Source organism: Rhipicephalus microplus, chromosome 2, assembly GCF_043290135.1.
Source record: "Rhipicephalus microplus isolate Deutch F79 chromosome 2, USDA_Rmic, whole genome shotgun sequence".
Classification (NCBI taxonomy): Eukaryota; Metazoa; Arthropoda; class Arachnida; order Ixodida; family Ixodidae; genus Rhipicephalus; species Rhipicephalus microplus.
Window position 1 is genome coordinate 266,520,095 of NC_134701.1, and position 14,791 is coordinate 266,534,885.

The following is a 14,791-nucleotide window of genomic DNA, read 5'->3' on the forward strand; positions in this document are numbered from 1 at the left end:
CGTATCGGCGTCCACAACCAAACGCGCTTGCCGGGCTGGTATTCTACGTAGCTTCGTCAAAGATTGTAACGGCGACTGTCTGATGTCTGCTTATTTTTGATGCACAGGCGGGTGAGTTGTCGAGCTTCTTTGGCGCGCTGTAAATAGACAGTCATGTCGATGTTTTCTTTGTCACTAACGTTGGGGAACATGGCGTCGAGCATTGTGGCTGTGCTCCTTGTGGACACCAGCTTGTACAGAGTACAGCGTCATCTGCGTCCTTTCTTGAACGGCCGTGTTGTGTGCGAAGGTCACGCACGAAAGGTTTGCATCCCACGTCTTGTGCTCAACGTCGACGTACATGGCCACCATGTCGGCGATAGTCTTATTAAGACGCCTGGTGAGGCTATTGGTCTGTGGATGATAGGCGCTGGTCCGGCGGTGACTTGTCTGGCTGTACCGGAGGATTGCCTGAGATAGTTCCGCCGTAAAGGTCGTACCTCTGTCTGTGATGAGGACCTCTGCAGCTCAGTGACACAGGACGATGTTCTCGACGAAGAACTTTGCTACCTCGGTGGTATTGCCTTTGGGCAGAGCCCTTGTCTTGGCGTAGCGGGTGAGGTAGTGAATAGCTACGACAATCTATTTGTTTCCGGAAATCGACGTCGGAAATGGCCCCAGTAAGTCCATGCCGATTTGCTGAAAAGATCGGCGGGGTGGCTAAATAGGCTGGAGAAGTCTGGCTGGCCTAGTCGACGGTGTCTTTCTTTGCTGACAGTCTCGACATGTTTTCTCGTAACGAGTGACCTCGACGGCAACTCGAGGCCAGTAGTACTTCTCCTGTATTCTTGCGAGAGTACGGGAAATACCGATGTGTCCAGCCGTCGGGTCATCATGTAGAGCATCCAAAACTTCTGGACATAATGCTGAAGGTACTAAGAGGGAGTAGTTGGCCCGATGTGGTGAAAAGTTTTTCTTGACGAGGATGCCGTTACACAAGAAAAACGACGCTAGTCCTCGCTTGAATACCTTTGAAACAACGGCAGCTTTGCCCTCTAGAAATTCCACAAGGCCCTTGATTTCAGGGTCAGCATGCTGTCGTTTTGCAAAATCATCGACACTTAAGGTTCCCAGGAAGCAGTCGCCGTCTTCGCTGTCCTGCGGCAGTGGGTCAACGGGGGCGCGAGACAGGCAGTCAGCATCGGAGTGCTTTCGCCCCGACTTGTAAACGACGGTTATGTCGAATTCCTGAAGTTGCTCCACCGTGCGAGGCGACCTGAAGGGTCCTTCAAGTTAGTTAGCCAACAAAGGGCATGGTGGTTGCTCACAACTTTGAAAGGCCTGCCGTAGAGATAAGGACGAAACTTGGAGGTAGCCCAGATGATGGCGAGACACTGCTTTTCTGTTGTGGAATAGTTGACTTCCACCTTAGATAGTGACCAGCTCGCATAACTGATGACCCTTTCAAGTCCGTCAATCTTTTGCACCAGGACGGCTCCGAGCCCTACACTGCTTGCGCCGGTGTAGATTCCAGTGTCAGCGTTTTCGTTGAAATAAGCAAGTATTGGCAGTGTCTGCAGGTATCGTTTTAGTTTTTGAAATGATTTTTCCTGCGGGGTTTCCCCTTTGAAATCGACATCGGTCTTTGTCAGGTTAGTGAGTGGCTCGGCGATGCGGGCGAAATTTTTGACGAAACGCCTGTTATAGGCGCAGAGGCCGAGAAATCAACGCACGGCCTTCTTGTCAGTGGGTGACAGGAATGCAGCAATGGATGTTGTCTTTTGCGAACGGGCATACTCCGGACTTGCTTAGCACGTGTCCTAAAAACAAGAGTTGCTCGTAGGCAAAGCGGCACTTTTCTGGCTTCAGGGTGAGTCTGGAGGGGAGGTTTTGATTGCTTGAAGTACACAGGGTTTGTACAGATTTACAAAGCGAAAATTCAAGGATATTCAAGGACTTTCCAGGATTTGTTGCAAGTTCTTCAAGGACTCGAAATGGCATGCTAAGCTGGAATTCTTCACTATAAAATTTTCTAAAATGACCAATTTTATAGCACTTACAATATATGGATATCGCAATTATAAAAAAAAATAGTGTAGTTTTAATAACTTCTCGCACCCTCTTCATAGGGAGAGGGCACGATGTCATGTCGGAAAGTTATGCGCTGATGGGCTTCAACGTGTATGTGTAGTCAGGCCTTAAAGAGGTCATGCCACAATATTTGTAGCTTGCGTGTTCTTTGCTGCAAACTTTAGTTATATCTCCAATAAGCACGATACACGTACCAAGATTCAGTGATTCTCGCTATATAATTTGTCACCTTTTTGATATTGACAATTTAAGTTCCTGTTTGTGGGGACCGAGTTGTGCAGGTACGTAGCAGTGTAGCTGACTTAGTCACGTGATCACAAAGCTTTGCACGCGTGATGCTGAGTAGTGTCAGCTCTCGCACACGTGTCCACACAAGCACCTTCAAAACGAGCTTGCCGCTACCTGCAGCAGCCGCGATGCTTTGCCGGTATGTACGGGGCAGAAGTCTAAGTCACTCAGCTGACTACAGATCAAGTGTGACGTTTTTTGCCCTTCCTGTAGAGTTACGTCAGTGTTGAACGTGCTCGCGATGGGCCTCGATTACGAGAATGAGCATTTAGGTACACTTGGGAAGTGACTTAAAATATATTCTTAAACCCACAAGGTGCTTGCTATAGGCTTGAAATTTGATGGCACCACCCCATCAAGAGTGCCGGCTTGTGTACAGCTGACACTCCCAGCCCGTTGCTCAACAACCAAGAAGTAAAAACTGAGACAGTGGTTAATTTGCACTCATCAAGCGGATACATGTGTGCTCTTTTCTAGCACCGTTCTTGATCTGTTTAAGCAGCACGCTTCCAGTGTCAAGCTCTGACAGTCGTTCATCAGCACTCGTCCTGTGCGCTTTCTTTTCGTGCGTCCTTCGTGCTTGCACGGCGCGTTGCATATATGAGGTTGCTTGCCCTTCTTTGTGTGACATTCTAATTTCTTGCTATCACATTCACTGCTTCACCCTCGCCATGAAGTTTTTTGTTTTCACATGCACTTTTTCAAAATGGGATCATGTGCACCCACGCCGCATTACTGTTTCAGAAATGGGGAGTTTGACAGGTTCAAACATCGATGTACCATATTTAGGAGGTGACAATGTTGATATGAGAGTGTACCACTAAGGTAATTCAAGTATTTAAGGATGGCAAAAAATTCCAGGACTTTCAAGGGCCTTCAAAGTGCACTTTTCAAAGTCAAGGGTTTTCAAGGATTTCAAGGACCTGTACGAACCCCGAGTACAGCTTTAAGGGACTGGAGATGGTTGCCGATGCTTTAGGAAAACACGACGACGTCGTCCAGGTACACGAGGCAAGTCTGCCATTTCAATCCAGCAAGCAGTGCCCATAACAAGCTGGAACATCGCAGGCGCCGAGCAAGGACCATAGGGCATGACCTTGAACTCGAAGAGGCCGTCTGGTGTTATGAACGCAGTCTTTTCTCGGTCTCTCTCTAGTCTACTTCGATCTGCCAATAGCCTATCTTGAGGTCCATTGATAAAAAGTATTTGGCGTTGTGGAGTCGATCAAGGGTGTCGTCTACACGTCCTTCTTCGTTATCTTGTTGAGTCGGCTAACACAACCGGTGACGCCCATGGACTCTTTGAAGCCTGGGTAATGTCATCACGGAGCATTTCGTCGACTTGTTTCTTTATGGCCTGGCGTTCTCACATTAAAACTCTGTAGAGGCTCTGACGGAGTGGCCTGGCATTTTCTTGCATTACGATTCGATGTTTCGCGACAGGAGTTTGTCGAATTCTCGATGACGACGAAAAACAGTTCTTGAATTCTAGGAGAACGTTTTTGAGCTGGTCTTGTTTATGCGTCAAAAGGCCTGGATTAACGTCGAAAGTTGGTTGAGGGGTTTCAGTCATTGGAGTAGATTTGGTGAAATCGGTGAGGGCGAAAGCATTGCTGGCTTCCAGTATCTCTTCGATGTAGGCAACCGTCGTGCCTTTGCTCACGCGCTTGTACTCGTTGCTGAAGCTCGTGAGCATCACTCTTGCATTCCCTTCTCGCAGCTCGGCTATTGATCAACAGGTGCTGGTCGCCTTGAACGATGACTTGCATGTCTTGATTCTTGAGTGCCGAAGAAAATGCTGACGCTGGAGCGAGGAGGAAGGGTGACTTGGTCGTCCAGCACATTCAAGGTGTGCCTTCCTGACGACATGTGCGGCGGCAGTGCTGTTTCTGTGGATAGTGTTATAGATTTTGTTCTCAGGTCGATGACAGCATGGATGCTTAGGAAGTCCCTACCGAGGATGAGATCTCTCGAGCAATGCTGTAGTACGACGAAGCTTGCGGGGTAAATCTCGCTGTTTATGGTGACTCTGGCTGTACAGATTCCTGACAGCGTAACTAGGTGACCTCCAGCAGTACGAATTTCGGGGCCTTCCCAGGCTGTCCTAACTTTCTTCAACTTCGCAGCGAACGTCCCACTGATGACAGAATAGTCTACTTCGCTGTCTATGAGAGCTGTGACGCTGTGGCTATCGATCAGGACGTCATGGTCGCTACTTTGTCGACTTGCGTTGCAGTTGGGTCGTGGCATCGGATCATCGGCGACGACAATTTGTACCTCTGCTTCGACATTGCGCCGCCAAAAATTCTCCTGGCCGCGAAGTATCGACGTTGGATCTGCGTTCGGAAGGCGGCACGTTCTTGAGGCTTCGCCGCATTGGCGGCTGCAGCAGTGGATTTTCGGCAGTTCGTCGTACAGCAAACGCACCTCCATCAGTTGCTGCCCTTAGTTTTTCTGATACAGGCTAGGCGACCGGCCCCGTAAATTTATAAAAATCGATTTGTAAACATCGGCATTGCGGTCTTATCTAACACACGACGGTAGGGTTTCCCCACTACAGTAGACAATATGAGCCTCAAAGGGGGTGCGCAAATATTCGTACATCCGAAAATTTCGTGAAATCAAAACAACTAGCAAAATATATTTCTGTGAAAAGAACAAGCGCATGTCTTTTAGGGACACACTTGAACCAACGAGATGACGCAGCTGGCTGCCACGAAAGCGTGGGTCGAAGCTTCGCTTGAGGCCTCCTGAAAACAGTATGCCAAAGTATATAACCAAAGTATGCAGATCAACAGGAACATTACTAGATTCTTTCGAAAAGAACACCAAAACACTTCTAGCTTTATCTACGTCTTTATTGTCTTTAATGTATCACTGCATTAGCCGCGTGCCCTCAATTAGTAGTCGCTATTGGTGATCGCATCGCCATGACTGAGGTTTCGTGCCCGGTGGTTGCAGGAAATGGTAATTCCATTTTCAACCTGCATGCACTGGCAGTGCACGTGCCTTCAAAATCGAGTAGTTTTTTTGCTATGATCGCATCTACAGTAGTTTTGTTCGCAGCATTTGTCGACGGCAATGTCATTTCAGTGGTCAAGCGTTGGACGCACGAACTTTCAGAGTTCCTTCAGTAACGTCATCGCCATATATGATCGTGTCAAAATCGACCGCGGTTTCATCCACAATTGTTGTGGCAAAGGACATCCAGACGAATCATAGAAGACAGTACGTGGCCGGCTGGTGCCCACTTCCGAAGCTTCTAATATGCTGCTCTCAGCCTTCGTTCAACGGTATCAGTACTAAAGTTCATATGACCGGCCGCAATAAGATAAAGTATTCGGAACATATGAATTTTGGCCCAATAGACATAGTGGGATTTCGGCAGGAAATTGCACGAATTGAGAATTGATATTTGGCAGTTTCTCGCATCATTGAAATTCTATTGTACATTCAGATGAATGTCTCTTGAGTTCGTTTACAATAAAACACGATGGATTCACAAAAAGCCTGCATCGGATTGGGCTGCATTTTTGTCAATGCGGCCAGATCACACACAGGAATTTCGATTTACAGGGTATTTTCTTGACAACCATACAAACCTAAGAACTGATCGAAATCCAGGAGTCTCTCGAAAAATCCGGGAAACTAGGCAGCTATGTATTCTGTTTGCCATGAATGCTTTTCATTCATAAGAGCTGTTTGCCAACAGCTACGTCTTTCGCCAGTTGATATGCCTTACGCTTCGACTGGCTAACGCCTGATCTGACATACAGTTTCAGAGTAAGAAATTAAATTGTGAGTATAAGGTCTTGTGATTAGCAGACAGGATCCTAGAACATGGCATCTGAGCTCGTCGATAAAACCACGAGTGTTACGCGATCCAGGAGAGCAATCTCCTCAGTGAATTGGTTCTCAGTGCTTTGTGTTCAGATCACCAGCTGCGAGCAACGACAATAGAGTTCTTAGTAAGTCTACATAAGAAGTTTGACAGCTATGCACAAAGGACAACGTACTAACAAGGACACCAAGGTCTTGTCTAGCGCCTGGGCTCCTTGCGTTGTGTTCTAAATATGTGCGAATATGACACAAGCAAGCCGGAGCATCAACACGAAGCATCTTACCCATATCTAGCCCGTAGGTTGATTAGCTAAGAAAAGGAATTGCTTTTGCAAACACTATGTGTGCGAGAAAATAAATCATCACCTCTTTTATGGTGAGCCAGGGGCAGCTAAGACAGAAAAAAGGGGCGGAATTCGAGGGGTAGTCGGGAGGCAATCGAAAGTCCAGCACAATGGGCGGCAAATGTTCCAGAGCGATCTCCTGCATTTCATCTGCAAGAAAGTGTAAACTCATATTACCATGAGAAGTTCAAGGAGGTGATGATTTAGGACCAGTGGCTTTGCACAACATGTGCACGTTCCGTCACACACACGAATTCAAGCATGCTATACATACGTAAGGGAAAAATTTCATTACTAATTCAAATTCGAAAGGGCAGGAAAGAATGTCTGAAAGAACCGAACTATCAAAAGTATCAAGAAAGCAAAAACGGCTGTTACATTACTCCACTTTCTTCTTGATGAATAAATAAGTCCCTTACTAATTTTGCATAACAGTGTAAAAGGCAGATATTGTGTAATCATACATCTTCGTTCACAAAGCAACAACTCTGTTTAATTGGACAGAAACGTGCTTTGAACCCCTCCCTTGTTGTGTACTGCCACATACACAGGACGACAGTTCTTTTGCAGATAAAATGGCCGGCAACTAAGAGTTAATCCACTGCAGTGTAGTAAACGAGCTTTACCATGGCGGAATACTCTTCAGCAACGTCGTTTAAGTTTGAGTTTTATGACGTTTTGTGCACACTGCATCAAGTTAAAAAGAAGCTGCTAAATTGTGGATCTGCATGTGAACAAAACTATTGTCAAAACTGGTGAAAATGGTGGTGTGGACACAGCACTTTGTTTTAATTGTCCACGAATGCCATTTTCCTTCTTTTGCGTCGCACATTAGCATAGCTTTGCACAAGGCGCACTGTAAGGATCGGCTGAATCGACTGTGTTGCAGCTGAATGTGACTGAATTAATGATAGTCTAATAACATTACCGTTGCATATGTTGGCCGGGACAAGAAAACACGTCCGAATTATCTGATTTTCCAGCTTGATGGTCGAATTGACAAATTTTCGCTGCATGTGCACGGTGGATGCTTTCAAGCAAAACTTGACAACTTCACATTTTTGAACTTTAAGAAAATCTTACATAAACTGAACTAAATTTGATCTCTTCCTGAAGTTTTGTCAGTTCTTAAAGAGAGAGATTAAATACGAAATTAGAAAAACTAGTTAACACTACACAGTTTTAAAGTGAAAGTAGTAAACATATCAACATTATTTGTGGTTGATTAGATATATGGTTCCCTCTTATCGCCCAGACAAAACGGGTGTATATAATAAACATAGCGCTGCTTGTTGCCCAGCCTAAATTTAAGTTTGTAGCCTTTTAGTAGCCACGCCCGGTACAAGAACATACCAATGGAACAATTCAGTTCTTAGATCCTGGACATGTCATCATCAATAATGCAAGCAAAGGGCAAATACAACAATGTCATTCTGCCTTGTGAACTGTAGCAGTGGCGGTAAGTAGTCTTACTCAATTGAGGTACACTGACAAACGATGGAAGACAGGGACAATCTGTATTCCCAGATTTCTTGTGTGCATGCATGTTCTAAGCAGTCTAACAGGGTGGCCATTATTAGAGGCCCAACAAGTCTACAGTGGACAGAAGAATACTGAAGATTCACACAGTAAAAAATATCAACAATGGCTTGCAAACCAAATGAGGACTCGGCACTAACTGCTAAAAAAGCAACTAACAAACATTCAACTGCACAAGTGATTGAAAACATTTAAAGAGTACTAACATGAATTTTAAATATTCTGAGTTTATTGCTCTAAATAGAAACACCGGTGCCAAGAACCCTAAAAAGGAATCTTGTGCCGATTGGGAACACATTGAATACATTTTTAATGCCACCACGTTAAAAACGCACATTACTTTTGATATCGAAAGGTCAATTTTGCAGTGACAAGAGAACACAAACCTGATGACGTCATGGGAAGATGGCAACTCCTGACACACTAGCAGCAGCTCTGTCATTTGCTGTCACTGACATGTGGTTCATGCAAACCATCGTGAGAAAATTTTTGTCCTACAACTACAACGGTGCTTTCACCAATTTAAACTGCATGCAGAGTTCACAAACCAAGTGAACTGTACTGACTTGTCGTGATAATGCCTCCTGTGGTAAGGGTGGTTTTACAGATCGTGGGCAACAAAAACATAAAGTAGAATATTTCATTGGAGGTCATCTACAAGTGGCGCTCATGCAGCAGTTGCCATACTTGTCTTGTGCGCAAACCTTATCGTCAGAGTGTAACCGAAATTCTCAGCAGCTGTGTTATGTTTATATTTTTCTAATAGAACAGGTTAGTGAGGTGCAGCGCAGCCAAACATTAGGCTGTCATATGCTTGATCGCTAAAGGTCCACAAGTATAGCGGTGCACTTGCTAGCACAGTCTGGCGCAAAGAGCTCAGTGAGTACCTCCTATACCTGTTGTCTGGCTCCTTTGTGTGGAGAGCATTGATGGAGCATACCATGGAAACGAAAATGGTTTCTTTTGTACTGCCTCAAGGACATGTAAGTCCTCTTTTAAACTTAAATTTGTGCCTGGTCTTCAACACTGCCTACTACACCGTTAGTCTTTGACATGCAATCTCGTTCTATGCCTATATTTTCTGTTTCTCCTTTACTAAAACACAATAGGATAATATGTTAATAAGTGATATGGTGTGCCAGCACATCGTTTCATAGGTACGAAACCATGCGCTTAAATTACGCAGTGTCTATTCTCCCGGCAACCGGGTTAATTGTTCAAAAAAATTTCTCCCGGTGGTCGCCTCCCATTGGCTGTCATACGTCACGTACTAACTGCCGTGAGAAGAGCAAAAACTGGCTGCTGCGAGACAGACTGGGCATACGTAGCCTAGCGTGCGTTGGATTAGGTTAGGTTAGGATGCGGGACTGACTGGACAGACGTGGCCCAGCATGCATTGGGTTAGGTTACGTTAGGTTATGTTGAATAGGTTAGGCTAAGTTCTACCGGTTGCCGGGAGAATTATACAAAAAGTTTATCCCGGCAGTTAGTCACGTGACTTATGAGAGCCAATGAGAGGCGACTGCCGGGAGAAATTTTTTTGATCAATTATCCCGGTTGCCGGGGGAATAGACACACCCCTTAAATTATCGCTGCTCTGTACCATTGTGAAAAATGTAAAAAAGTACGGCGACACTCCTAGCCGTAGTGGACGCACCTGGGGCATTCACTCTCGGCACCAGCACGTGGAAGGGCTTGGGAACTTCGATGCGGGCAAGGAAGTGTCCTTGATGACAGAACCTTTTGTTCCCTCTTCTCACTCCGAAGACCGAGGCATCGTAGATGCTCTCCAGAACTAGCAGCTCGTTCTCTTGCTCCTCCCAGTCTGCCATGCCAGCAACCGTTTCTAATGGACAAGATCAACAAGAAGTAAAATGTACAAATGAACGCAAGCGCAAGTGACGCAGAGGCGATAACACAATCCACTTGTGGCATATCCAGCAAGAGGTGACAGAGAGGAGGGAAGACGATTTAAAGAGACGACGTACAGCAACGCTGCATGTGAAGCCTCAAAAAGCCGGACTCACTCTGAATGTTCGCACAAGATGATCATCTGTGATGTGTCCCAGCGTGTATCGCCCAAGCCTGTTCGAAAACTCGCGCAGCAAGCACTACACACGCACGCATAGCCGAAACTCGCAGCACATAAAAACCAGAACGTTCACACAAAAGGAAGAGAGGGTCCAGGGTGTTTTACGGGGAAGGCAACGGCGCTGACTACCGGGTATGCAAGATTAAGCAATCAAGGACAAATAACCAGCAAGCCTGATGGAACGTCTTTTCTTTTCCGACTTTTCTTAGCCGGTGGCCGGCTTTGTGGATTGGATCGACTGTCAGCGGTTATGTGACAAGTTTCGACACTTTTTTTGCCATATATAGCCATATGCATCGTTTTTCTAATGCAGCGATTAAAATGACTTCTTCAATGTTTTATAAGCCTTGAAATGTTAATGTTAGCAGTGAATGGTGGCAACGCCTTCTAGATTTCTAGTGCCTGCCGAATGAACGCGAAACGCCGGTCATTTATGGCGGCGCTGCTTACGTAGGAATAAGGGTCTTTGTACTTGGTCTTTAAAATCGACAGTTTTGGAGTATGCTACTAATTGCAGAGGATGCTTTGTATAGGGGAGACCCGTTCAAGTTTGCCCGCCGACGCCCGCGCTTGCCTTTCCCCTGCCAGAAAAAGCGCGCAATAGTAGCGTGTAGTGACCCTTCCGCTCCCTTTGGCTTCCACGCATTTGCGAAGCGCGCGCTGCACGTGAAACGTCCCTCGCTCCGCTATGTCGCCTCAACAAAAAGAGGGGAACTATTGCTGCGTCGTCAACTGTCACAATAGCCATGCAAACACGAAGGGGTCGACTCCACCAGTGAAATTCTACCGATTCCCAAACCGATGGTACAAAAGCAGATGACAGGAATGAATAATGCAGTGTGCCGAAAAAAGTAAGAAAATATTTTTTTTAATAGAAATTAGCACGCGCACAATGCATTCAAAATAACGGGTGTGAATTCCTGCGTCACCGTTCCTATCATCTATCGACTTACTGGGAGATGCACGTCCCCATCTTAACAGTATAAATTACCATAATACTTTCAACTTCCGTCTTTAGAGCAATGTTAAAAAATTGCCAAGAAATATGTTTGTGCTGCTACTATTATTTGATATTGTTGGGGACGTAGTAGTTGAAGCTGTGTGCACATGTGATATTGGTGATGTATGGTTATATATTCTTTATATCTACGCAGCGCCGACGGAAGTGTGTGGTTGCCAAAAGCTTGGACAATGATTTGTAGCAGACATTTTGTGGGAAAGTGCAAAAATGACTTAAGTCTGCGCCCGTCGTATGTGCCGACAGTGTTTCCAACGGCTAACAATAAACGGGCACCTCACGCAGAAACGGCGCAGAGGTATGATATGCAGTGAAGCGCATAGCTATCTGTATGCATTTTAAAGCATTTTCTGAGGACTCTTGATTTCTGATTTCAAGCTCGCGCGAGAATTCGTTCCGCGTATGCGCAATTATCAAGTAAAGCTAAAATATAAGGGTTTTGATCAAACATGACACTTTCACACCGCCACATTTTAAGGGTAAGATCGGAACGTGGTTAGTAACAAGCAGATTGATTTTTTGATAGTTTTCATAGAAAGTAAAAATGATTCAAGCAACAGACAATGTAAAATATTTAATCAATTAGTTTTCATGCGTAGCTATCTCCGTGAAGTTCTCGTATGAAATGTTTCTGTGCATACAGATGAACACAATTGCTAGTTTTTTTTTAATGGGACATTTTGCCATCGTACATGTTTTCATAGAGTTTGATTTCATATGCAGTACTTGTTTTATTTTGAGAATGTAAGGCGTCACTAACAGCATCACGGAAAACCCTTAAACGTATACTCATTTTCAGACTTCTTGTACGTTTTATACTTGAAGATGATAAAAAAATATCTGGCACACTACAGATATGCTCAATGTTCATCACCGTACAATATCTGAATAAAAAATCCAACTTATGAACGTTGTTGTGAACGGCACGATCTAATCTCTGCCACAACCTTATTTTGCTTAGGTGGAAGCGTCATTCTGTGAGGGCAGCCAGATCAGATCAAAATTCCGTGGAGCAGCTGCTGTGCCGCAAGGTATCGCTCATGACGACCCAGCAATGCAATTGCAAGATGAAGAGAACTCTGTTTTCCTCGGTGTCTATGACACGCTTTCAACTGATTTAGAATCGCTAGAGACGCCAGCGATGCAATTACATTTGCCGCTGGTGATGCGGAGCTCCCGCTTGAGTGGACACGGCGACGAAAAAAAGAAAAAAAAATGCATTAGCCGTTGTTGCACGTCCGTTGGCAGATACAGTGAACTAGTTAATTGTTACTGAGTGTGCAGGGGCAGCCCGAACAACACGGTGCATTTTCGATAGTGACCAAGATAAAATGCCTTTATAACAATGTGCTCTTCCCCTGCAGATTAGACACACACAAAAAAAGTTTCTCTGAGAGCTGGGCGCTCATCATGATGGTACGCACGCTGTTCGTGAACTCGAAGTACCCACGATGAGAACGGTGATAATGCAAGGAAAAACACGCGAGATAGATGTCAATTTCTGTTGTGGTTCAGAAAGAAGCCCCAAATAGACCACTTATTTTTTAAGTGCTGCGTATATACCGCACGATAACTTGGTTGGGTGCTAGTAAATTAAGGAATCACAGCGCAAGAACCGCTCAGCCTGAAGCACGAGGCGGTCTTACCCATGCATCCAGTAACATACATAGTGCATAGTACACTCAGCAAACCAAATAAAACAGTTATATAATTATGAACGTACAGAAAGTTGTAGTCACCTCTAACTCCACGTAGTAAACAGCGTCATCTTTCACTTACGAAACCCACTTCGCTCTGACGAGGACGGCGTCGTCTGCTACAACTTGCTTCGCATGGACTACATGGCTGAGAAGACGCTGCCCTTTTACCAAAATGCTGCCACGAAAAGAACCTCAAATTCCGGCAATCCTATTAAATGCGGACAGAAGCGTATACATCATAACCGCGCGCGACGCGAAACTCTCAAAAACACGTGCAAAACGCGTGCAGCGTGCGAGCAAAGCAACGCGTTCTCAAGGCAGGTTGAAGGAGACAACGGAGGAGTCAACACTCGAGTAACCAGTTTTCACCCCACATTGACTGACAGGATCACGGAGGAAGGAAAGGACAGGATGGATGGATGGATGTGGCTGTACCCTTAGATCGGGCCGCGGCCTACGTCACCTAGCCGTAATACTTAGTGAACTAACCATTTTATATATATTTATCTTTTTTTCCCTTTAAATAGTGAGGTTGAGGATTCGTACTTTGCAGTGAAGGGTTTAATTTTCACTCGTGCCTTGACTTTAGCCACCAATCAGATAACTTCCTTCTAGTTAAGTCTACCCACTTAAAGTCTATTTTGCCCTCCCTGTCCCTAAACCCCAATGCTTTGAAAAACTCTGCGCCATCATCCTGAACTATAGGGTGAAGCCCTTTACAGAACCATAGCCTCCTTTATTAAAGGAGGCTATGACAGAACATTATCAACTATTCGGCAGTTTCTTCTTCCTCTCCACACGCACTGCATACTGTGTCTACCCCTTCGTATTTGACCCGATATGTCTTGGTTCGCAATACTCCCGTCTTGGCCTCAAACAGTAGAGAACTACCCCGAGTATTATCATAGATCATTTCCTGCTTAAAAGTTCGATAGATCTCTAGTGCGGACTTCTTAATCATGCCAATTCTCCACATGTCAGTCTCCGTTTCCTTCACTTTCTTCTTAACAGATAGTTATTTTTGGTTTGGCCACCTGCTGTTTTCTAAGTATTTACCAGTCAATTTCCTGGTTCGCTTATTTTGTATCGACATTCTTCATGTACAAGTAGCTGAAAACCTTCCAGCCCAAGGCTCCTCCCCCATTTCTCTCAATCGTTTCACAACTTTTATCTTGCTTCTAGCTTCCCTGCCCTCAAATGATGTCCGTCCCATATCACCGTGCACTCCCTGATTTGGTGTATTCCCGTGAGCTCCTAAACCAAGCCTACCTATTCCACGTTTCTTAATTTCTAATCTTGCTTGAACTTCTGATCTCATGCACAAGACCGCATTGCCGAACGTCAGCTGCAGGAACCATGACCCCTTTCCATATTCCTCTCACAACATTATACCTATTGTAATTCCACAGTGCCTTATTTTTCATCACTGCTGCATTCCTGTTACCTTTAGTCGTCACGTATATTTCGTGTTCCCTTAGGTACTCGGTCCCATTGCTTATCCATACGCCCAGATATTTGTATTTATCTGTTGTCTCTAGCGTGACTTCCTGTATTCTAAGCTCACTACCTTCGTTATCATTAAAAATCATGACTGCTGATTTTTCCTTACTGAATATCTAAAATCTAACCTATCTCCCTCATTACCGCAGATGTCGATCAATCTCTGCAAATCGTCCTTGTTGTCGGCCATTAGCACTACATCATCTGCGTACATTAATGCTGGTAGTGCCTGATCAATGAGTTTTCCTTGTTTGACTAAAGAAAGGTTGAAGCCAAGTCCACTTCCCTCTAATTTGGGCTCTAATCCTTGTAGGTACATAATGAATAACAGGGTGACAGTGGACACCCCTGCCTAAGTCCCCGTTTCACCTCTGTGGGCTTGGATACCTGTTTTTCCCAC

General features: G+C 45.1%; 1 protein-coding gene across 1 annotated transcript in view; it reads right to left on the bottom strand.

Moving 5' to 3' along the window:
- LOC119170026 (E3 ubiquitin-protein ligase RNF14) overlaps window positions 1–10,341 on the bottom strand; it is a 40,544-nt gene extending 30,203 nt beyond the window's left edge. Inside the window, exons 1-3 of the mRNA XM_037421042.2 lie at window positions 10,109–10,341; window positions 9,739–9,927; window positions 6,565–6,692 (exon numbers count right to left, since the gene is read on the bottom strand). Coding sequence (XP_037276939.1) covers window positions 6,565–6,692; window positions 9,739–9,913 — 303 coding nt within the window. The 5' untranslated portion in view covers window positions 9,914–9,927; window positions 10,109–10,341. The remainder of the gene's footprint in view (window positions 1–6,564; window positions 6,693–9,738; window positions 9,928–10,108) is intronic.
- Window positions 10,342–14,791: the final 4,450 nt, after the last annotated feature.